We start from the raw sequence: 24933 nt of genomic DNA, 5'->3' as shown, positions 1-24933 counted from the left end.
TTATGCCCTATGGGTTGTACTGGCTACAGTCGTGTAGTTGTGTTGCAGTTTTGGCTCTGCTTTGTATAAACTTTTTTTAAAGATACTCCGACAGACGTATACTACCTTCAATTTTCACTTTCTATGCTTGATTACTAGAGGCTTTGTATTAGAAAAAGGTTTCTTTTTAGTTTCTTCCATTTCATCATTTTAAGTCCTCTGTAGCCATCAGGTGAACTGATGTCTTGCAAAAGGTACATGGCTGAGGCTTGCAGGCTCTGTATCAACCTGTGTATCTGTCACGCACTTTCTACTCAGATGAAAGTCCCTAATTTGTCTCAAAAATAACATTTTTCAAGAAAGACCTTATTTATAATGCCCCAGGGTGCCATGCTCTTTTTTGTTTAGTTTCAGAAGCTTTATCAGCTCCCTGGCAGTTATCAGCATCAGTGTTTGGTGAAGATCACCAAATAGTACTCAGCAGGTGGCATGTGATCCATTTTATGTTTTCTGTACCTTCTGAATGCTCTGTACCTTGTGATGGGAAGGATGAAACACAGAAGTTTATGAAAGCTGGAACTCAGTGTTCCTGCCCACAGATTGTCACTTGGAAAATAAATTATTTGCTCTTGAACACGAAGAAATTGTCTACAGTTACTGTCACACCTCTTTGCAACCCTGTAGAAACTCTGTTGTTAATTAGTGCAGTAGCATTCACTGAGAAGCTAGCACATTATTTTTTCTTCTTATAAGACAAACTGAATTTTTACATTTAAAGTCTTTCCCCCGATATTTACATTCTCATTATGTAAAACAGTGACATTGCATTGTACTGCCCCGCCCCTCTTTTAAACGTAAGAAAACATCTATGAATGTGATTTCCCAAATTTTTAAACTGTTTGAAGTTGAATGTTACTATGGAGTGAAATCTACAGCAGAACAGACATGCTTTTTTCACCCAGGATAATGGATGATCTTCACCTTGGACAGAATAAAGTAGGTATTTGCCTTCCTGTGGATCATCTGTTAGTACTGTTAGAGGCAGGCAACTTGACTGGACAGGCCTTTGCTCTGATCCAGCGCATCACAATAATAAGCATATATACATACGTACGTATGTAAATATATATATATATATATATATTTCAAAAAATCTTTTGTTGAGTCTTTTGCTTACCAAGGGAAGAAACTTGTTTTTCTCTGCTCCCTGTTAGAAGAAAGAGTAAGGCTATGAAACCAACTGGACAAAAGAAAGGGGAAAAAAACAACAAACCACAACTCAAAAGGACAAACTTATGCCCCTCTTCCCAAAATATCACTTGGTCTGGAAGATGATTTGACTAATTCTCTGAAAATCCTGCTTGAGATCCATGCTGTTTGGGCGTGTAGCCATATTTATTGTTCTGTATTTCAAGGTGAAGTTCTATTGTATTCTTTATACATATTTTATATACTGGAATAATACTTTTGCAGAGTGTGTAAATAGAATATTGCAGCTTTTGTGAGCTAACTGTTTAGTCAAGATTTAGGTTCGTGCTGGTACACATCAGTTTGTTCTCTGAATGACTTCAGATCCATGGCAATGAATTCAAATTATGTGCTAAGTTATATGTACTACCTTTCAGCAGTAGAAAAACTAAATGCAGTGAAATACTAATTATTCTTTCTACCAACTAACATAAATGTAAAAAAAAAAAAGTTACAATATGCAATGCCCTAGTGCACTCTTTTGGGGAGAGCAGCCTCTCTTCTGTTTTTCTAACTTCTGTTAATTTTTGGTCCGGTTGCACGTAACTTTCCTCCAAAGAAATACAAGCAAAATCATGAACTGATCCTATTAACTCATTGTAAATTGATTGCGTAAAAGATCTAACTTCAAACAGAAACTAAAGTTAGAATTTTGTGTAAGCAGGAAGCATCATTTCTGTCTGCCTAAACACTTCGTGTGTATTCTCACCTGTGTTCCTGTTCAGGTGTATGGAACCTTAACCATTTTTAGGATCCCACCAGTTACAAGGGCAGGTGCATCCTTCTTGGGTAATACTTTTTTATTAAGGTAAGACGCGTTCAGAGCTCTGTGTAGAGAGCTGACTTTTCTTTTCTGGCTAGAGGGAAGCTTCAGGAATCTTAACCTCAGGGATAGTCTTTAACTGGTAAGGCAGATAAAATGTGGCAGCTGGTCCAGCTACTGTGCTTTGATAGCCTGCAGAGCAAGTAAACATCTTTACAAACAGCACCAAGCCATTTAACAGAGCTCTGTGGTAGCTGCGGCTCAGATCGCTCATTTATGGCTGTAGGGATGGAAAGATGCAGGCAAGACGATGGAATCTGGTAGTGGGAGAGTTCAGATTAATGCTCAGATTGGATTCTTGAACATCTCTGTATCCCTTGAACGTGGTCCTAGACAACAATCCACCTTTTGCAAAGTTTAAAATGAAAGGAAAGAATGGGATTGCATTGGACCTATAATTGCATATGGGATCAAACCTTAAGGGCACTCATTACTGTGAGATTTGTGTATAGTTTTGTAAAATGGTTTTACCATTGTGAAAAAGAAGACAAAATGTAGAATGGTTTAAAAAAAATCTGCAAGTTTTGCAATTTAATCTGTTATGACTCTTGGCCTACCTTTCACTTTCAAGTTATTCTAGTAATGAATTTATTTATTTTCAGTCATAGAACAAAACAGATCTTTAGTTTTGGTTTTAAATAATTTACAAGGGTACTGTGAACATAATATTTTTCCCTTGAGGATGGCTTTATATTGAAGTTTAATATCCCACAGTTTTAAAAAAAAAAAAAAGATATTTAAAACTTAAGCTTAGGAGTGTGATGGTTAAGTGTGACATTCACAAGCTGTTTTGCAGTTATGAAAAATGCATGAGAACATAACCCACACAGCTTGTATAAGAATAGTCAGGTGATTTTCAATGTAATTTTCCATTAAAGTTCTCTTTACTACATAGATTTTGAAAAAATCTGAGGAAGACAGGTATTCACATGAGAATGTAGTGTGAGGACTCATCCTGTAAGATCTTGGAATAACTCTGTTACCTTCCTATGGTCTGTATCAATGAAATGTTTACTTGAAATGACCTGGTCAGAACAGACTCCTTCCTCTCACTTCTTTTTCTCTGTTATTTTTAATACACTAATGTCACTTTGAAATAGCTTCTTCTATTTCTGTATTCAACATTTTGGCATACTTTTTCTATCTTTGTTACTACGATCTATATTTCCTTAGCCAGAGAAAAAAAAATCTAATCTTGGTTGCTAAAAGCTGTCCTACAAAAGATACCCTCTCCCAGTGCTCAGTGGTGCTGTTACCCTTATCTTGCACTGGGAAAAATGTGGGCTACTAGTAAGAAAACTGTGTGAACAGCAACTATTTTCAGAAAAAGCAAAGCGTAAAAGCAAACAATTAAAACTCTCAGTCTGGTTCTTGAAGAGAAAGAAGCGCACCCCTTTGTGCCCCGGTCCTCCTTGGGGGTGATGTTAGCCACTGCAATCCGTGCTGGCTTCTATGGTGACATGGGGCTATTTGCAGTTCTTCAAAGGCTTGAGAGACTTTACTCCCTTCTGTCTCAGTATCTTGACTATCTTTCCCATTTGAGTTCTCCAGAAGATTTCTCCCAAGCATGAAGATTCACTTTCCAGTGACTCTCTAGTAGTATCAGTCTCTCACTGGTTGTTTGTCTCCTATTTAACCTTTGCCCGTTAAAGCTGACCGTGTTGAATCTTGGTCACATGTACCTGTATCTATTTGTTTTTTTTAGCTTTCAAAGTTTTTTGTTGTTGTCTCCCTCCCTCCCTCCCTCCCTTTCTAGTTGTGATGCTGAGCAACGGGCAGTTTTATGCCTAAGCAGTCCCACTGATGTGCAGTATATACAAGCCTGTGTAGCTGTAGGGAGAAAATCTCTCTTTAGCTTCTACCTCAATAAAATCATAATAAAAATGTCACAGAAAAGTTTTGAAAGCTTTAACAAACCAAAAAACAGCACTGTTAGAACAGCCGTGTTCCACTGGTGTTTTGGAGGGGTAAAAATTACTGAGGAGGAGTAAGAAAAAGGAAATAATAATAATGAAAAAAAAAAGGAATAAAAGTAAATAGTGGCAGAAGTATTCTAATAGTTGAGCTTCAAAAAGTAGCTTTGAACAAACATCAAAATATGTGCATTCAGCTAAAATTAATACTCTTTTCTGTTGAGAAATCTTGTCTGGGTCAAAGTGGAGGACTGCAGCAGTTTTCTAAAATGTAGGAAGACTTCTTGAGAGTCTGCTGCTTGTGAGATATGTCAGTGGCTGATGCAAGCATTATAAATGTGATGTGCTCTGGATATGTCTTGCTTGCTATGCGTATTTCAGTCAACCGTATCCTGGGCAGAATATGGGACTCTTGTGACTCAACAAACACAGATAGATCTCTGTGAATATATTCCAATATATTTTACTGGAAGGAATAAAATATTCAGAACAAACAAAAGATGGTATTTAGAAGTGAATTCTAAATGTTGGATTGTAATATTACCACTAAAAAATTGGTACCATTATCTTGCTGTAACAAGGTGTGTTTTTTAAAACAAAAATGGCTGAGAAAGCTAAATATGGAGAAATCTGAATAATAAAGTTCATGGCTGTGAATCTGGAAAATAACCATATGAAACGGGGTGCAATAATTTAGTAGGTGGAAATTATGATAATTTTTAGTAGTCACAGAATTTCAGATTATTTAGTCCCATTCTGTAGCCCATTATTTAGATCCTTTTAAACTCAAAATTTAAATTTTAGAAAGTTTCATATTTTTTCTTTATGTAGGTCTGACCTGGTTTTATAATCCAGAAATAGAGGTAAGAAATGTCTGAGCTAAGCAAATGCAAGCAATTGTAAGTATGAATCAATACGTGAGGCTTCATTAAAAAAAAAATAATTCAAAAAGTCTTTTGCTCCCTCAGAGTATTGTCCTGAATCACTGTGGTAGTATATGGAGAGTTTTGATGGTAGAAGCAAGTATGGGAATATAGTACAATTCAGAGCATCTAAGCGACTGCAACAGTCTGCTGATTATTATTATTATTATTTAATTTTTAAAAAATCCTCTGAAGTGCTTTTCGACACCAAATACCTTCAAGAACTGTAAGTCTTTTAAAATTGTATATGCAAGGAAGAATAATGGCCATTTTCTCAAAGGGAGATCTAATAGCCTGAGAGTATGGACCTGTGAGCAATCCCATTCAGTGATCCAGCTGGAACAAAGGGATGAGCTCCACTGCTGAGGAGCTGTCACCTGGAGAGGTGAGATCAGCCACATTGTTTTAGTGTATGTAGGATGAATAGTGGCTGCTAACAGGTTGGGTTTTTGGTTGGTTTCTGTTTGTTTTTTTATTTATTTCTGTTTTGCTCTTTGTTGAGCGGGCACCAGACAATGGATTCAGGCTGCTCGTGAGGGCAAGGGGAGCATGGCAGATCAGTCTTGCTGCTGCAGAGCTGAACTCTGTGACACTGCATGGGGTGGCCGCAAGGACAAATTGGTCAAAACCAGCACCTTTTTGGGGCAATAAGGAATGAGCTTTTCCTCCCAGTCCCGCCAAATGCAAGCTTTTATTATTTAGCTTGTTCTTGGTGAGGATGCATCCGCTCCCAGGAGGAGAATGAGTCAAAAGGCATGACCTTAGGTCAGTGCCTCTGGCAGCTGGAATATGGGGATATGAGCCTGAGGTTGTAGGAATAATTACTGCTGCTGATTTACTGTGTGGTAATGGATTAAAGGCATCCTGTTTCCTATCAAGATCTTAAGGCATTACAAGTTGTTGTGACCTTTTATATTATGGTTTCCAGTGGTATAAAATTAAAGTAAATCACAGTGTGAAAATAAGACTGGATGTGAAACACGTGTATAAGCCATGTCCTTTTCCTTCCCCGCTATATGAGGAAACCAGCATTGAACTATTTACTGTTAACTGCAGCAGCATTGCCACTCCAAACAAAGCTACTCACTGTGTGTTTGTTCACTGCTGCCTGTAATGTGGAAAATACTTTGCTATCCCTCCTCGTTATATGGAATACATTTAAACATCTCGATACTTTTCTTCTGTAGTTTCATAATGTTGCATTAGTCCATAATTAGACACTTGAATGAGAAAGTTACTTGAATAAATGTTTTAGTCAACTCTGTTAGTGACATCTGTAATACAACTGTGATCAAAACAAAACAAAAAACAACAACAAAAACTTGCATTTCTAACCAGGCAGAATGCCTTTTTAAGTGCAGATTGGGAGATGAGCATATTACTCCCTTATCTATAATTAAGTGTTCCCAATAATGCAAGAGGAAAAAGATCAGAGAGTTCCCATATGGCATATTTTCATCAGTCCATTCATGTTTAGGACTTGGATAACGAAGTGATAGATTGTTCTGTGTATTGGAAGGAGATGAAAAGGCACAATTTTGCAAGCATACATGTGTATAGCCTGATATCATGGCTGATATTTTGGCTGAAAGGCCAAAGCTCATCTGGAGCTCAACCTGGCTACTGCCGTTAAAGACAACAAAAAATCCTTTTACAAATATATCAACGCGAAACGGAGGACTAAGGAGAATCTCCATCCTTTACTGGATGCGAGGGGAAACCTAGTTACTAAGGATGAGGAAAAGGCTGAGGTGCTTAATGCCGCCTTTGCCTCAGTCTTTAGCGGCAATACCGGTTGTTCTCTGGATACCCAGTGCCCTGAGCTGGTGGAAGGGGATGGGGAGCAGGATGTGGCCTTCGCTATCCATGAGGAAATAGTTGGCGACCTGCTACGGAGCTTGGATGTGCGCAAGTCGATGGGGCCGGATGGGATGCACCCGAGGGTACTGAAAGAGCTGGCGGAGGAGCTGGCCGAGCCGCTTTCCATCATTTATCGGCAGTCCTGGCTATCGGGGGAGGTCCCAGTTGACTGGCGGCTAGCCAATGTGACGCCCATCTATAAGAAGGGACGCAGAGCAGACCCGGGGAACTATAGGCCTGTCAGTTTGACCTCAGTGCCAGGAAAGCTCATGGAGCAGATTATCTTGAGGGTCATCACGCGGCACTTGCAGGGCAAGCAGGCGATCAGGCCCAGTCAGCATGGGTTTATGAAAGGCAGGTCCTGCTTGACGAACCTGATCTCCTTCTATGACCAAGTGATGCGCTTGGTGGATGAGGGAAAGGCTGTGGATGTGGTCTACCTTGACTTCAGTAAGGCTTTTGACACCGTTCCCCACAACATTCTCCTCAAGAAACTGGCTGCTCGGGGCTTGGACTGGCGTACGCTTCGCTGGGTTAGAAACTGGCTGGATGGCCAGGCCCAGAGAGTTGTGGTGAATGGAGTCAAATCTGGTTGGAGGCCGGTCACTAGTGGTGTCCCCCAGGGCTCGGTACTGGGGCCGGTCCTCTTTAATATCTTTATCGATGATCTGGATGAGGGCGTCCAGTGCACCCTCAGTAAGTTTGCAGATGACACCAAGCTAAGTGCGTGTGTCGATCTGCTCGAGGGCAGGAAGGCTCTGCAGGAGGATCTGGATAGGCTGGAGCGATGGGCTGAGGTCAACTGTATGAAGTTCAACAAGGCCAAGTGCCGGGTCCTGCACCTGGGGCGCAACAACCCCAAGCAGAGCTACAGGCTGGGAGATGAGTGGCTGGAAAGCTGCCTGGCCGAGAAGGACCTGGGAGTATTGGTTGATAGTCGGCTGAATATGAGCCAGCAGTGTGCCCAGGTGGCCAAGAAGGCCAACAGCATCCTGGCCTGCATAAGAAGCAGTGTGGCCAGCAGGTCTAGGGAAGTGATTGTGCCCCTGTACTCGGCTCTGGTGAGGCTGCACCTTGAGTACTGTGTTCAGTTTTGGGCCCCTAGCTACAGGAAGGACATGGACGTGCTCGAGCGAGTCCAGAGAAGGGCGACCAAGCTGGTGAGGGGTCTGGAGAACAAGTCTTACGAGGAGCGGCTGAGGGAGCTGGGCTTGTTCAGCCTGGAGAAGAGGAGGCTCAGGGGTGACCTTATCGCTCTCTACAGTTACCTTAAAGGAGGCTGTAAAGAGGTGGGGGTTGGTCTGTTCTCCTACGTGCCTGGTGACAGGACGAGGGGGAATGGGCGAAAGTTGCGCCAGGGGAGTTTTAGGTTGGATGTTAGGAAGTACTTCTTTACCGAAAGGGTTATTAAGCATTGGAACGGGCTGCCCAGGGAGGTGGTGGAGTCACCATCCCTGGAGGTCTTTAAAAGACGTTTAGATGTAGAGCTTAGCGATATGGTTTAGTGGAGTACTTAGTGTTAGGTCGGAGGTTGGACTCGATGATCTTGAGGTCTCTTCCAACCTAGAAATCTGTGATACTGTGATACTGTGATCATTCAATAGAAGGCTGGGATCTTAATCCCAGAAAATGCATGTATATGCCAAAGTGCCAAAGTTATGGTTTAGGACATATTTTGTAAATTTAGTTGAGTAAAAAGAATGTTTGTATTTTCTGGTTCATGGTTAATTGGCAGTAATGAGGATTATGAGGTCTCAAGTTATCCTACCTGGGATGTTCTTGTCTGTTTATTGGAGCAATTTTTAGGCTCAGATGATTTTAAACGTTTGACCATGGTTTTAAAAGAATTTAGACACAGCTGTGTTCTGCACTGCAAACATGCACTGCATGCTTGTCTCCTTCCAGAAAACTGAAACCTGAGTATTTGTAAATCAAGCGTAAGATCCCAAATGTGAGTCTGTACTGTGTGCAGCGCAGGGCACGGCTTAGAGTCTCCCAGTTGAATTCAACCCTAAAAAAGCTCGATTTGCTTGGCTGCTTTCCTTTGCAGTATTACAAACAGAGTGATACTGAGTTAGTCCCTGAATCTGAAGTGAGCATCAGTGCTGATTCTCCAGAATTTCTGCCCTGTATTCTTTTGGTTGGTTTGTGTACAGAATGTCTGAGTGCTGCAGTCTAAAATATCTGTAGGTGATGCTGGTGGCAGTTGCAGTTCAGTTTTTTACAGTGTCCTTCTGGTCTAGGGGGAGAGTAAAAAGCACTTTTCTTCCAAACAACTGGAAGATGTGGACGCCTGGGAAAGCAGGGTATACTTCAAAATGTCTGCTAAACAAAGATATTTTCCAAGAACTTCATAATATGTTGCGTACAAAAATGCTTATCCTAAACTACTTCAGATTACTTCTTTTTGTAAAAGTTAGGATTAATTCACAGCAAAAATGGCCCTTTAACTGAATTTAAAGTACTTAGGATTAAAACTTTCAACTAACCTCTTCATTTCTGCTCTACACTGGTTTGGTCTCACCTCAAGTACTGTGTGCGGTTTTGGGTGCCACAATATAAGAAGGACATAAAACTATTAGAGAGTGTCCGAAGGAGGGCAATGAAGGTGATGAAGGGTCTAGAGGGCAAGACTTATGAGGAGTGGCTGAGGTCCGTGGGTTTGTTCAGCCCAGAGCAGAGCAGGCCGAGGGGAGGCCTCATGGCGGCCTGCAGCTCCCTCACGAGGGGAGCAGAGGGGCAGGCGCTGAGCTCTGCTCTCTGGGGACAGCGACAGGACCCGAGGGGACGGCATGGAGATGGGACAGGGGAGAGTCAGGCTGGGTGTTAGGAAAAGGTTCTTCATCCAGAGGGTGGTCGGGCACTGGGACAGGCTCCCCAGGGAAGTGGTCATGGCACTGAGCCTGCCAGAGTAGGCAGTAGTATTGACGTACACTTAAAAAAAAATAATATTGTTTATTACTGAAAATGTATATCATTCTAGTCTGTGTAATTGTAGACCAGGACTTCATTCATGAACGTTGAAATTATGAAAAGCAGATATTGCATCATTTGGAGCAACATTTGTTTCACAGAATAAAAATCAGGAAAAATGATTTTATGCAATGCAATTCTTCATAATATGTCTTCTCTTTCTCAATTTTTAATATCAGCTTTCCAAATGAATCATTTTCATGTCAGATGAATTTCTATTTTTGCAGCTTTTATGGTGTTCTTTGTGAGGCGTGCATAGCAGCAGGGCAGGCAGCAGCCTGGCACAGAGGTGGGCTGAGCTGTCTGGCCCTCAGCAAGGCGCCGTGTTCAGCTTGCTTCCATTTTCAACCCCGCATTTAGGCTGCAGATGTTGAGGCTACAGGATTTTATTCCACTGTGCGGCATATACATGCCATTAAAAACATGGTGTGTTTGTATCCACAAGCTGAAGACAGTAAACATAATTCAGAAGCAAGATATTTTCTTTAAATGTGGTTTCTTGTAGTATTTTGATGACTCTCTGAACAGTGGTAGACATGCAGAAGGCACTGACTACTTATACAATGTTTTTGGGTGGGCTGTAGATTAAAATATATATATTTTACTTAAGAAGCTTGTGTGATCTGATTTTGTAGGGCAGGTTGAAACTGTTGCTTAGATCTCTTAACAAAGATGAGCAGGTTTAGCTGCTAATGATCCTTTTCCCTGTACGAAGTGATATATGTGAAAAATGAAACAGAAATCTCCCTTTGATTAAGAACAAAATCCTTTTGATAATTCCAGTGATGTAAGTATATAGTTGATATTGAAAGCCACCATCTGGGGTGTTGAATGATGTTTGCTTGAGTAGTCTATTAAGTTATTTTATTGGCTTTGCTATTAATTTTTTTCTTTTATTGTTGGCTGTTAATAACGTGCAAGTCTATGAGTTTTCATAATGGCCTTTGATCTCTGAAAGCTGAATCAAAGCAATTAATGTTGTGGGTGCAATAGATTCTGAAAGGTTTTTTTCTTCCTTTTTTTTTTTTTTTTTTCAGCCTACAAGCCCCAAGTTTGGAAAAGCAGACTCATATGAAAAGCTGGAGAAACTAGGGGAAGGCTCCTATGCTACAGTATACAAAGGGAAAAGCAAGTAAGTGCTGGTTTCTTCTCTCTCTCTTTCTTTCTTTCTCTCTTTCTCTCTTTCTCTCTCTCTTTGTCTCTTTCTTTCTCTTTCTTTTCCTTCTTTTCTTTCTTTCTGTAAATGAAAGTAAGCAGAAAGTACTAGGTGGTGTTACTGCACCTTGTGAATGAATGCACAGTGCTACTGATTTCTGTGTGCTCTAGTGAAAGAGGTTGAAACCATATTGCAGAGGTACCATTACGTCAGAACAAGATGAGAGTCCATCTTGTTAATCTGATGTTTTCTTTGTACTTTATTGTTCTATTACTTTTTCAATACCTTTACCAAATTAAATGTAAGATATTTAGTTTTTATAGATAAGAGCACAATACACTGTCAAGTAGATTTTTTTTTAATGTCCTAAGAGCAATGCTGAATATATAAAATGAGTTTGTTGGTCTTTTGTTTGTCTTTATAAAAAGCTTGAATAAAGTACCATGAAGTGAATGAATGGAATTTTGGACTAATGTAAGTTCAGTTTATTTACAAGAGTAGCCTTTGGGAAATAATGGTCAGACACATCATTGCAACCACTCCAACTCAAAGGAATCTACTCTATACATGCAAAATATATGTTTTCTGCCACTTTAATGTTTTGTTATGAATTATTTTTATAACCCCTAATGTGCTAAGTACTTTTATATTGTATAAAATAACTTGGTAAAAATACATAAAATACTGTTGCTTCAGCTGAGCATTATTTTCTGTCAGACAGTTTATCTTATGCTATGAAGAAGTTCATATATTTAATCAAGCTTTCATAATCAAATTTTCAATAAAAAGCGGTTTTAAGAGGAACATTGGGTATATGCAATATCTTTATTTAAAAGTTTGTCTAATGAATGATGGATGAGGCAACTTTTCATTCTCAGCAGAGTATCATGACAGCCCTGTGACAGTATAGCTACTGAAACAAGGAAATACATAGAATCACAGAATAGTTGAGGTTGGAAGGGAACTCTGAAGATCATCTGGTCCAAATCCCCTGCCAAGCAGGGTCACCTAGAGCACATTGCGCAGGAATGCATCCAGGCAGGTTTTGAATATCTTCAGAGAAGGAGACTCCACAACCTCTCTGGACAATCTGTCCCAGTGCTCTGTCACCCTCACAGTAAAGAAGTGCCACCTCATATTCAGCCAGAACTTCCTGTGTTTCAGTTTGTGCCCGTTGCCTCCTGTCCTGTTGCTGGGCACCACTGAAAAGAGTCTGTCCCCATCCTCTTGACACCCTTCCTTCAGATATTTGTACACATCAATAAGATCCCTCTCAGTCTTCTCTTCTCCAAGCTAAACAGGCACAGTTCTCTCAGGCTGTCTTTGTATGACAGGTGCTCCAGCCCCCTCTTCGTAATGCAGCCCAGGATACCATTGGCCTTCTTGGCCGCAAGGGCACATTGCTGGCTCGTGGTCCACCAGGACTCCCAGGTCTTTCTCCGCAGGGCTGCTTTCCAGCAGGTCAGCCCTCAACTTGTACTGGTGCATAGGGTTATATTCTTCCCTAGGTGAAAGACCTTGCACTTTCCTTTGTTGAATTTCATGAGGTTAATATGTTAAGACGTTAATATTTTCCAGTGTCATCAGGTTGTAGGTACTGATTTTTTTTTTTCATTGAATATTTGTAGTAAATCAGAATAAGGGATATTGTCATCTCTCAGTAGCTTTGAGATTGATAAACATAATAACAGTTAGCTGTTTGGAAAGCATGTTCCAAATTCTACATGTAAAAGATGTATTTACACTTCTGCCATGTCGGTACATGCATTGTATTTCACTGGCAGCATTCTTCAAGAAAATGCAGTTATTTTGTGTTGGTAATGGTTCAGGTATACCTCACTATAAATTCCAGACATAATAAATAAGTAAGCTTTTTATTGGGGTCTACATAATCAGAGAAAACTGTACAGATTTCAGCTTGTGCCTTATCACTAAAATCCCTTTGTAAAATCATAACACCTATCTGGTGATAGTTATCTGATATGCCTTGACTTTCAATAAGATTGAACTAAGGAAACAGGGTTACTAGATGTCCCGTCAATCAGTGGAATTGACCAAAAGTTAAAAGCAAACCAAAGCACTTCCCTGAAGCTATTTCATTCAGTGGTGATTTGTGCATGTGTAATGAAACATAGATTGGTTAGAAATACTTCATTTGTTTTAATGGAGCTGACTGCAGATCTGTAAGAAATACTTCAATGATTTTAATGGTAGTTGAATAGTAAATTGATATTACTGGGTATTCTGCATTCTCCATTATAAATAGCAAGCTCTAAATAAGTGGTGTGAATTATAATAATTATACATAACTTTATTCTGCTGCTTCATAACATCTTTTGCAAAGTCTTTAAATTTTATTTTGAAAAAGCTTGTGTAGAGTTTGGATAAGAATGCATTTGCAGTAAATACTCTGATCTCTTCCTAATGTTAAGGTCATATTCCTTCACCTGCTTTTTTTTTTTTTTTTTTTTTTCTTCAAGAATTGAATAATTTTCATCTTATGTAGCACCATCCAGATTCAGCACCTCCAGTCCAGGCTTCTGTTTCTTGAAATAAAGAAACAGTTGAATTTTACTTCAAAGAAGCAGGAGGTAATTCCTTAAGAGTTGGGAAACAGTACAGGGCCTATTTGCTATTTCAAAAGGAGTTGTTGGACAATGTTCTTCTGTCCCCATGAGAAGATGAGGAATCTCTGGCCCTTATGGTATTCCAGAAGAAGAGAGAGCATCACTGCTGCAATGTAGTTTCAGTGAAAACAAATGGACAGAGGGGCAAATGGATGGGCCAACTTCGGCTCCTGCTGTTTCAGCAGATCCTAATTTTGCTGGTGCTTTTCTGGCAGATTGGCTCTGACTGTTTATAGCTTTGTCTAAAATGACACAGAAATAAATAGACGACTGTTTTCTAGCACCTGCTGTAGGTATACAGGTTAAGACTTTGATACGCATAACGATGTTCCCTTGGCTGTCAGTTCAGTGGGAAATAAAATGGGCAAAACAGGTCAAAAGAGGGCTGTTTTTAGTTTTGGCAAGGACTGTTTTTGACTACTGAAGGATAGAGCCCTCATGGCATGCCACAGAACACAGAAGTACTGTTTATTTGGAGAAGCATGTACTATGTGCACAAAAAGTGTGTTTTTGTCAAAATGTTTAGGAATCCCTAATTCTAGTCTAGTCTAATCTAACCAAGTCTTGTGCTTGGCTTTGTCATTTTGCCAAAATATTTCAGTGGTGTGTCCTTAACTGTAGTGGAAGCTGGAGAATTTAAGACCAGGTAGAGTTGTTTTGAATGATGCTTTGTTCTCAAAATTATTGTGCTTAGTATTTATCACCAGGTACAAGTGAAACGTTGTGGGGTTTTGTTTTCTTTTTAATAAATTTCATGAGATGCATAGGCACCAAAGTAATAGAACTGGAGGCAACACCTTCAAGGTGAAGGACAATACCATTTGAAGGGTTTAATGGTACAATTTCTGCTAAAGGCATTTTGTGACAGCATGAAGTGCTGTATGCAGGTATTTGCTTATTAACACATTGAAAGCTGTATATAAATATCAAAGTTTGCTTTATAATAATATCTTGCAAGTATTTTGAGAGCAAACTGGCCAAATTACATCTGGAAGAGTGCAAACAGTTCATTTTTTGTCTTATTTATGTTGTTATGTAAGTGTTTAGCTGTTTGTAATGTAGACTTGATTTTTCAACTAACTGCTTAGGCACTTTTGGTTTTCTTAATATTTGTTAATAGTAATGACTTATTTCACTTATTGTGAGTGGATCCCATTTTCCATTATGAGCTGTTCCATATTCTTATTACAGCTTACTAGAGAGTACTATGCTATAATTTTGAGTTTTCCAAACCCATTTGCTCTTTTTGTTTATATTTCACTTCTCTATTCAGTTGCTTGAGAATGTTTCATAACGATCCATGATAAGAGTAAATTTGTGTTTGTAGGTTGGTCAATATATCTTCTTAGCAGTGTGCACACCTCCTAATTCAAGTTTATTCCATTAAACAAAAAGTATCTTTCATTGTGTGGGCTTCTTGAATCTCTAGAATAAAACCCTCTGTTTACATTGCAACAGGCTGGATCAGGGAGAGAAATAAAAGGATAACCTGTTTAATTTCTAAATCTACTTTTTACACATTATAGAAATGACTGCTAGCTTTCTCATTACCATACCATGTTTCTGTATTTGACATACTTAGGCATGTCACTGAGAACATCTCCCAGAACCAGCTTGCGTTACTGATCAATGCTATTTTGCATAAAATGGTTCTTGATAAATGACAGCTTTCATTACCGAGGTCTAAATGAAGTCATCAACTAGCTGAAAAAAAAGAAAGGACACTATCCGAGTACTACAAAGATACTATTGCATACTAAATTTCAGAGCAAATTCAATTTGATTTCAGGTTTTACAGAGATTTTTAACATGGAGAAGTCCAGGATTTTTTATTTTATTTTTATTTTTGACAGTTGCTCTCAGATAATTTCTTCCGTTTGTTTTAATTCTGTTATCACGTGCTTAAGCAAGGTATTTTTTCAACAAATAGATGGACTGTAAATGCACTGCAACTGTAATTTCTAAGTCCAAATAGTCGAAAAACTAGTATATTGTTTGCATGCATTCAGCTATGAGAATACAAATCCAAATTGATATTTAAATATAAATAACATATAATAAGAGAAGGTAGATGTTAGGAAGGAGGGAGGAATCAGAGATGACCCCAGGTTTGGGTGTTAGGCATCTCTATGGATGGTGATGTTTATATATAACGAGTGCAAACTGAGGAAGAGGTTTAAGAGGTTTATAGCAGTGCATATAGCAGTTGTATTCATTTTACATTTCCTTTAGCTTTTTAAACTGCTTATCTCTAATCTCCATGATGATATATCACTTGAAACAATGACTTTATCAAAATTCCCAAATTTTCTGTCATCTGTTTCTTTTTTGCTAAATATCTGATGGGAATTGGCAAAGTGTTTCAATGCTGTAGGTCATCTGGGTTTAGCCTCGTACTGTCACCTTTTTTTTTTTTTTTGTGCTGCTTTGAATATTCTCATGAGTGTTCTGAAAGTACAGCTTGTTGTGCTGAAGGGGCTTAATGTGTCCTTCAGTAAGCTATTTTACAGTAAAATTCTGAAATAATTAATGTTTGGGATTTCAGCCGTATGGTATCAGTTTCAAGCCTAAAACTTGACTAAATGACTCAAAAAGTTGTATCTGAGGAAGTCAACGCGTTCAACTAATGGTATTCCAGGCTGTATTAGAAGTGTTGCCAACAGGTCGAGGGAGGTGATCCTTCCCTTCTACTCATCCCAAAATATTCCTTAGCTGCATATTGGCTACCTGGTAGAAGAAAAGTATGGAAGTAGTGGGGAGAATCCGGAGAAGGGCCATGAAGATGATGAAGGGACTGGAGCACCTTTCCTATGAGGAAAGGCTGAGAGCTCTGGGACTGCTGAACCTGGAAAAGAGAAGGCTGGAGGGGATCTTATCAATGTATATAAATACCTGAAGGGAGGTTGCAAAAAGGACTGAGACAGGCTCTTTTTGGTCGTGCCCAGTGACACAGGTCAAGAGGCAATAGACACAAACTGAAGCACAAGAGGTTTTGTTTGAATATCAGGAAACATTTCTTTATTGTGTGAGTGATGGAGCACTGGCACAGGTTGCCCAGAGAGTTTGTCTGGTCTCCCTCCTTGGAGATCTTCAGAAGCCACCTGGACATGATCCTGGGCATCCTGCTCGAGGTGGTCCTGCCTGAGCCAGGGAGGGTTGGAACAGATGACCTCCAGAGGTTCCTTCCAAGCCCAAGCATTCTGACTCTGTAATTATGTCTTCTTTCTGAGGTTAAGGCTTTCCTTAATTTTGATGCTTATCTTAAATTTGAATCCATGATCTATTGGAGATACAAAGTCTACAAAGCCCTCTTTGAATCAATTCAGTTGAGCAGAAGTTTCCAGAAATAGCATATAGCTCAAAGTCATTTTTAACTGAGTCTGGTTTTATAGGGTTGTTTGCTGAAATCTTGACAACTTTCTTGTTTCAATCTTTCTTTCTTTCCTTTTCTTTTTTTTGCTAAATATCTGTATGTGATTTCTTTTAATGAAGAATCCTTCAGTCTTTTAAATTATTCTCCCTGCTGATCATAATGGTAGAATAAAAGCCCCACGATCCTAGCTTACCACTTGAAAAGATGAATAGATACATACCTGCCTACAAAGACATAAAATTAGCCATTCCTTTCTTAAAGTAATGTGCACAGTAACTTGCTTTCAGGGGAAGCTTGGCTTTTTTTAGAACATGGAGCAGAATCAGCAGTACCAAGCCCCTGTCTTTCTATCAAACGTTTTCTTCTGTCTATCTGAGCATCCGTGGTAGTATCCCAGGAATGTGAAATGAAGTGGGCTAATTCCTCTTAACGGATGATGGATTTCTCTTTTCGTAGTCAGATTAAAGTGATTCCCTGGAGTGTGGGGAAGCAGCAGAATGAACAGGACTGTATGACTGAGGAAAGTGAAGCAGTATTCTCTTAGACTGGGCTTTTTTGTGTGTTGGAGAAATAGCCACACAGCCATTTGTTTTTTGACTGACAGTTGCATCAAGAGGTAGATCTGTTTGAGTTCACTTGTTGAACTTCAGATGTGCACAAGATGAGCTTCATTTTCTTCTTTCTTTCAGGTTAATTTCTCGCATGTTACTTTGTTGTATAAAATTACAAATGGCTTCTTATTGCATACATTGGTTGAAATTCAGATCACTGAAGGGATTTCTGCTTCTTTTACAGTAAAATTTTGGAGAAATAGACTGAGTAACTTGCTAATGGCACTCTACAAAAAGATGCAAGTTGCATTTACTCTGTGTTTGACTAATGCTGTGAACATGTCATCTCTTTTACTAACCTTGACTTTAAAAAAAAAAAAAATAATCCTACTGAAGTTCAAGAGTGTCACAATTTGACTGAGAAACAAGGAGTGGGTAGTGTTGCTGTCATAGTCTCTCTGCCTTGCTTTATATTTTTTTTCTTGACTCCTTTTCAAGGTTTCACATTATTGTTGAAAGAGAGCTCATCATAACATAAGTTTATATACAACATAAATGCTATGGCTTAACTCTTTATCTCCACATACTCCTTGGAGGGAAACTTTGCAGAAATATTACTGTATTTGTAATTAGTTTGCAGAGAACAAATGTTAGAGCAATAGATTCCTTTTGAATTATCATATCATTTCCATTTGTGATGGAACTGAAGAAATTCTGTCTGTATCAACACATGTATCTTCCTGCTGCTGTTGACCTTCTTTCTTCTTGAGCATGACTAGAAACTTGACTGAATTTACAGCAATGTCATCTTGCTTGATCTGTGACAAATAAATATTGATGTGAGCCCTGAGAAGCCAGGGACAGCAGAGAAGAGACACTCCTAATCAGAGCCCCTTGCAAAGCAGTGTGAAGGTCTTCCATACTTGCCCTGGGAACTCTGCACGTTGCCCTTAAAGGAAAAAAACCTGTGCTTTTGGCGATATTATGTGTTGGTATGGTTTGTATCCTCTCATCCCACTGTGTTTAATTGCCCTTCCAGCAAAGAATTAAAGCAGATTACTTCAGTTAAAGTGATGTGGTCTGTGACTGCTGCCTGCACAGCACGAATCTGTGTTTTGAGAAGCAAGCCAATGGTATATCCACTGCATCTCCCCACTGTGATCTCGATCTACCTCTTGCTTACCATATGCTTTTTAGTGCACTGGAAAGGGGTGTTTGTTAAGTTGCATGTGCTCAAAGTATTGCAAAAATGCATAGAACTCTTAATGGAGAGATCAATCAATAAACTTTTGCCTAAAATCCATTCTAAAATTCCATCATTTCAAACAATTTATCCCATATAAAATGCTTGTATTAAATTCAATTCTGGTGCCTATTCCTGTTAACTATTAATATGAGAACTGGTCTGATGGGGCATGGAGTAATATCCTGTCAAAGCTTGTGCTGTCCCCCAGAGTTCAGCTCCATAAAGGCTGTGGAGTTTTGAAGTTCTTCAGTTGAGGTGCCCCTGCAATTGTTGTCTGAAATCTGATTTTTTTTTTTCCCAGGGTGATTCCAATGTGCACCAAAGGATGAACTGAGCTTTTTCATTTAGCCAGGGCATTTTACATTTATATCCTTCAAAGGCAGTACTTTTTCCTATTCACTCAAAAATCAATAGGGAGTTAGTGATATGAAGCGCAGATCTTAAAGAGAAATATTGCTCAGTAAGACAGTCCCCATGCCCTGCACCAGCTGTGGTTTCTATGCAGTATTATTCTTGTGGCAACAGGGAGTAGTTGAATGATCAGAGGGAACCACCTGTATTTGTTGTTGCCATGATGTATTGCAGTATGCTTTATGAATATATAGCTGATGTAATATTTCATATATGTGTTTGTGGATGGCTGCTCACAAGAAAATGATCACTCAAGGGTTTTGATTTTTATGTTTAGAGTGCTGAAGCTTCTACTGAGGATGCCTGACAGGGCTAATTGTTATTTTGACTTTATCTTTCTTTTAAGCTGCACTATTTCATTTATTTGTCTTGAAACCTCTATGACTCTTTCATCATCTTTTCCTTTGTTTTATGTGCAATCTATTGCAAGTGCCATAGGCTTTGGATAGCCTGAAGAACTTGCCATTGTTTTGTCTGTCACACTTTTTCTTTTTAGCTATTTCCTAAGCATTACTCTATGCGATGCGAAGGATTGTATTCACATGCTCCCTGATACATTTTATGTGCAACAGTCCAGTTCACAGATAATATGTTTTGTGGTTCATGTCACCTCAGCGACTTAAACTTTCTGAACCGTTTCTTTTCTTTCTCGGAAATTGTGTGAAATCAGTGTTCATCTACAAATGAAACTGCTTTCATCTGTGGAGTACCAGATGGCTGGAAAAGGAATATATATTCATAGATTATGAAAATGCACTTTATAGTTACCTACTTGAGCTGCCTGATATGTTTTCTTTGTTTATTTTTTTTTCCCATCAATTTCTTTTTTCAGTTGATAGGTTTTGAAGATTTTTGTAGGCTGCTTTTTATTATACATTTTACAGTCAAGACACAGGTTTATAAAGCGTGTGAGTGGATGATTTATAAAAATTTCTAGTATTACTAATCCCTCATAAAAACAGTAACTACAAGATGAACTTGATGTAAAGCTAATAACTTGTTGCTGAAGTAAAATGCCAAATGGTGGAAAAAATGTTAGAGTAGTGTAAGTACTAAAATAAGTTATTAAATAATTATTCTGGCTGAAAACATTTTAAAATCATGTAAGCTTAAAGATTCTAACTAGAAGATGAATCATTAACTATGTCAATCACTTACTGAGTGAATTTTTCCACATCTAAAAGAAATATGGGAGGTTCTTCTCTGTAGTTGCATAGATTGAAAAGAGCGTTATACTATTTGCTTCAACCTGTGAAGTAGTTTACAAAGGTAACAAAGCATTATCATCTCTTGTGACAGGTGTGGAAACCAAGGAATGAAAATTCATTGTATTACTCATTGACTGTACAGTAAAATGTGGTACAAAAACTAGGATAGAACATAGCTATGTTGAATACAAATGCTAAAAGTTATTGGATAGTAATTTAACAACATTATCATGTATATTCACAATTGGAATCACAGATTCAGGGAATGGTTTGGGCTGGAAGAGACCTTAAGGATCACCCAGTTCCAACGCCCTGCCATTGGCAGGGACACCTGCCACCAGACCAGGTTGCCCAAAGCCCCATCCAGCCTGGCCTTGAACACCTCCAGGGATGGGGCATCCACAGCTTCTCTGGGCAGCCTGTGCCAGTGCCTCACCATCCTTGTAGTAAAGGAATGATAGACAAAACACTGAGGAAATTTGCAAACTAAGTGCCATTATGCACCAGTATACTTACTAGTTAGCCATGGGACTCTCTGGAAAGATCCCTGTAAGTATGCAGAATTATGAGAAAGGCTGCTCTACTTACAGTAACACCACTACATTTATTTTTGAACCTTCTTTATGAGAAAATCAGGTTTTGTGGAGCCTGAAGGGATGTGAAATGCATTGAGGAGGATCAGGTCTGTACCTGTCTCTCCCTGTTGCCTGTCTTGTGTCATTTTCTTCCAACAGGGACGGAAAAGTGCAGCCCCCATGCTGAGGCAAGCAGCTGATATTAGTGCTGAGTGATGTAGTTTGGGAGGTAGAGAGAGGGACCTAGAGTAAATTCTCTGATGTTGCTCACCAGCTCCTGTCCAAATGAGGGCTGTGGTATTGTTTGTGTGAGGTTAATTTGAGTCCTGTGAAGAACTACATCCCTAGGTTCCAGTGGCAATGCTCATTAATAATTCAAATCCTTCACATCTCTTGGAAATCTTTGATCTCTCTTTTTTTTTTTTCCCAACCCTAATAAATGTCAACAACGTGAAATATCTTTAATCCACTGGTCTCTTTTAAAGCAAGGTAAAATTTGTTTAAGATGGAGCTTGAAAGATGATGGAAGTCAGAAAGATAAATTGATGAGCCAGGTTATTCCCTTGAGTGTTACACAATAGAACTCTAGCAGGGCTGTAAATGTTTTTGTAAATTCCAACTGTAAGTGATTTTCAGTAATAGAAATATAATCCATGTTTACATTGAACAGTCTACCATGTTAATTTTTAAAAGAAGTGAAATCAGTTACTCTTTGATGGAGTAATCTGAGGTGACAGTGACTTTGCTTCTGTCAGGTTGCTTTCAAAGAAAAATTCTGGCAGAGCTTGGTTTCATTAGGTGATCATGGTCTGATGTGGGTTTCAGACATGCATTTCTGACCTTAATATCACTACAGGGTATGTCTAATTAGATATTTTCTGAATTTGATCATCACACTGAGCCTTTCATATAAATAAATATTTAGCAATTGAGAGTTGCTTTCCTTCATAAAAATTAATTCCTTGAAATAAGCATCAAAAACATGAGCATCATACCAGTACTGTCGACTGATTTTTCTTTGCTGAAGTGTTCCCAAGCTTAACACTTGCTAGAGTTATGAACTAAGTCTCAACTCCAGCCAGCGGTAAAAATCTGTGTTAAATAAACAGATTGAAATCAGAGTGGCAGATTTTATGTTAATTGAATCTTTTAAATGTGTTATATTTAGAACATTTATTGCATCTAAATATAACTGAAGAACTTGTGAAAATAGTGTTATTGTACTCTTTTGTTTTCTGTGTGGCATCATCAGCATTATCCCCAGTAAAGCCCATTAAGTCATCAGTTACTTTATATTCATCACTATTATTTGTTCTTAATGATGCATTAAAGCACTAAATCATTTATAATCTTCTATGCTTTCTCATAAATGGTCATTTTTATCAATGTATTTATTTTGGTAATACTGATATGAGCTGTTCTAGAAAAGGCTGAATGACACATTATATTAGAATTTTTTGTAACATCTGGCTCATTTGTATTTTTTATAATATACAGACTTTTACCATATGCCACATAAAAGTATTCGGACTCATTTTTCTTTTGCCTACATTGCATGTAAAATCTGAAATGTATTAGAAGAGATTATATAACATTAAAACGCTGAATTTCCATAAATTTGAAAAACTGTCCACCAGCTGCTGGTGATTTAGAGTAATGTTGCTTTGTGTGATCGTTAATGAGGGGCTTCAGGACTTCTGTCCTTCTCCTGGAGATTTTTGGATAAGCGAGAAAGAGAAGTGCTAGTTTCAGAAGGAGGAAGGCTTGTAAGTTAGAAAATAGGAACTTTATAATCAGTGTTGTCCTTAGTAGAAATTAATGGGACAGCTAACAGGATGGACAGAAGATAAGTGAAATCCTTGGCCATGTTAAGTGTGTTGTTTTGAGATGACGTGGAGTTGTTTATTTTGGGCAAGTGAGCACGAGAGGTGGTTTAATGAATCCTTGGTGTGGAAAGGTGCAGCAGCATTGACTTTTGCCTGTCTAAAATGCTCTCTGCCTACCAGTTTTCTTCTTATATTTGAAAATAATAAAAATACTGAGCATGCTTTGAAAGTTGTGGAAGACGAATGTGAAGTAATATATGGGGGGAGTTCTGCTAACCTAATTGGTACTGAAGTCCCAAAGTCAAATTCTGATGGCTTGCAGAAGTAGTTTTCTCTGTGTCTCTTTTTTTCAGTGTTGTTTCTAAGGAAATTCTAAGGAAATTGCCACATTATTTTGGCAAGTCATTACAACATTCAGGGCATAATTTCATGACATAGCTGACTTGATCCCTTGGTGAGCTGCTCCTCAAAGAGGTGGTCCCAGTTCTTGTATATCTTCTAGTGTTTTTCTCTTTTTAAAATAAAAAAAAATAATATGCATTTTTCATTTTTTAAATATGATTTTGTTTTTGAAGGTTCAGTCTTCTCCTTTTTAAGCTCTCCAACTGCCTTGCTGTAGGGTCAGGCAAGAATGAGAGCTGATACAAGACAGCAGCAGGAGTGTGTGGCAGGGATTTAGCAAGAGGAAAGCTTTACCCAGAGGTAACCATTAGCTCTTCTCTGCAGTATCATCTAACTGCATCCTGAGATTGCATCAGTGGGAGAATAGCTAAAGGATGTGAATATACACACCTATCTCTTTTAATTGATGATACTTTGTCAATTCTCGTACCTCCAGATGTACTCTTAAAAATTGTCCTGTTTATAGAAAATGAGCTCAAGAAAAAAAAAAGTTTTAATGACTGAATAGTAAATAAGAATAAGGGATGCTTTTTTTTTTTTTTTTTTTCCCTGGAAGATGTAGATTGGTATTTTGGATATAAACAATACCAAAAGGGAGAAAGCAATCGCAGAAGAACACTGCTTAAGATTAGCTCAGTCATTTTAATATTGTTAAAAGTTGCCATAATACCTGTCAAGATGATGGTAGGTAACAATGACAAAGTGGCAGTGATAACTAAACAGCACAGCCCACCTACCATGTTTGAGAGCACTATGTAATTGTGAATTCATCAAAGCGAGTTCCATACTATTGCTGTTTGTGTTATTTATTACTATTAATAAATCAATGAAATGCAGAAGTTTGGATTAAAAAGAACATAATCTGCACAAAAAGAGGTGCTACTTTTTAGTCTCTCTGGCAAGAGAGTCTACATCCACGTTCCTTAGTACCTCAGTGATCTGCTTTTTCCATTTTCTTCTGCATTGCCTTTGCTGAATAGAGATCCATCCTATTCTTGATCTGCAGAATGAGCTTGCTTTTCTTATTTAAATTCCTCCTGCACAGTTATTTCATCTATTGTAAAATAATCAAATTATCTAGGTGTCTAACTTATTTATATGCATGTGATAGGTGGGGAGGTGTATTGACGGAGGAATTGAAAACTGCACGTGTATATGAACCATGTCTGTCATCAATCTTTCTACTTCTGCCTTTATTATGATTTACTCTTCTGTCTGTGTATGACATACGAAGTTACATGAGGCAAGAGATATCTTTTTCTGATAATCACAAGGAGAAATCCAGATAATGTGGTAGGGCTAAGCTGATAATTATCTTTCAACAATGACTAGTGGCTTGAGACTTGAGCTGATGCCAGTATTTTGAATAGTAGGAAGGTGACAAGTAAAGTGTCTTTTGATAATCAGGGTTTCTGAAGTTGTTCAGAATCACTGTGCAATGCACTGTATAGGTCTAATGAGAATCTGGTAATAGTAAAAGTTAATCAGAAGAAATAATACAGTAGCTGTCATGTCACTGAAGTCATATAACTGCAAAAATTAGAAGCTCGAGGGAGGGGATGAATTCAGAGTTGGTGGATGTCCATGTCATCTTGCTTAGAAAAATGAATACATCTTCTAGGGTCCCGTTCAATAGGAAATTGCTTCCATGACTGCAGGAGTGTGAAAGCTCCAATGCTTCCTTGGGTCTTGTGCCTGTAAAAGCCAGTTTTGCTTTTAGAGAACAAAATCGAAATATTAATAGTATTTATTTGGAAACTTTTTGGTAACTTACCCTCACAATTGCTTGTCATATCTGGGGAGTCTGTTAAAGCTTCAGAGGTATGAGTTCCTTCCTGA

At 38.6% G+C, this 24933-nt stretch overlaps 1 protein-coding gene across 4 annotated transcripts in view; it reads left to right on the top strand.

The window, feature by feature from the left end:
- The window catches only part of CDK14 (cyclin dependent kinase 14), a 332201-nt gene that overhangs the window by 84904 nt on the left and 222364 nt on the right, over nt 1–24933 (top strand). For all 4 annotated transcript variants that reach the window (XM_083826967.1, XM_083826970.1, XM_083826969.1 and 1 more), the window contains one exon: nt 10757–10851. In XM_083826967.1, the coding sequence (XP_083683093.1) occupies nt 10757–10851 (95 nt within the window). The remainder of the gene's footprint in view (nt 1–10756; nt 10852–24933) is intronic.

This window comes from Anser anser (genome assembly GCF_964211835.1).
Source record: "Anser anser genome assembly, chromosome: 2".
Taxonomy (NCBI): Eukaryota; Metazoa; Chordata; class Aves; order Anseriformes; family Anatidae; genus Anser; species Anser anser.
The sequence above is the reverse complement of the archived record's forward strand: the minus strand, read 5'-3'. Positions and strand labels throughout refer to the sequence as shown.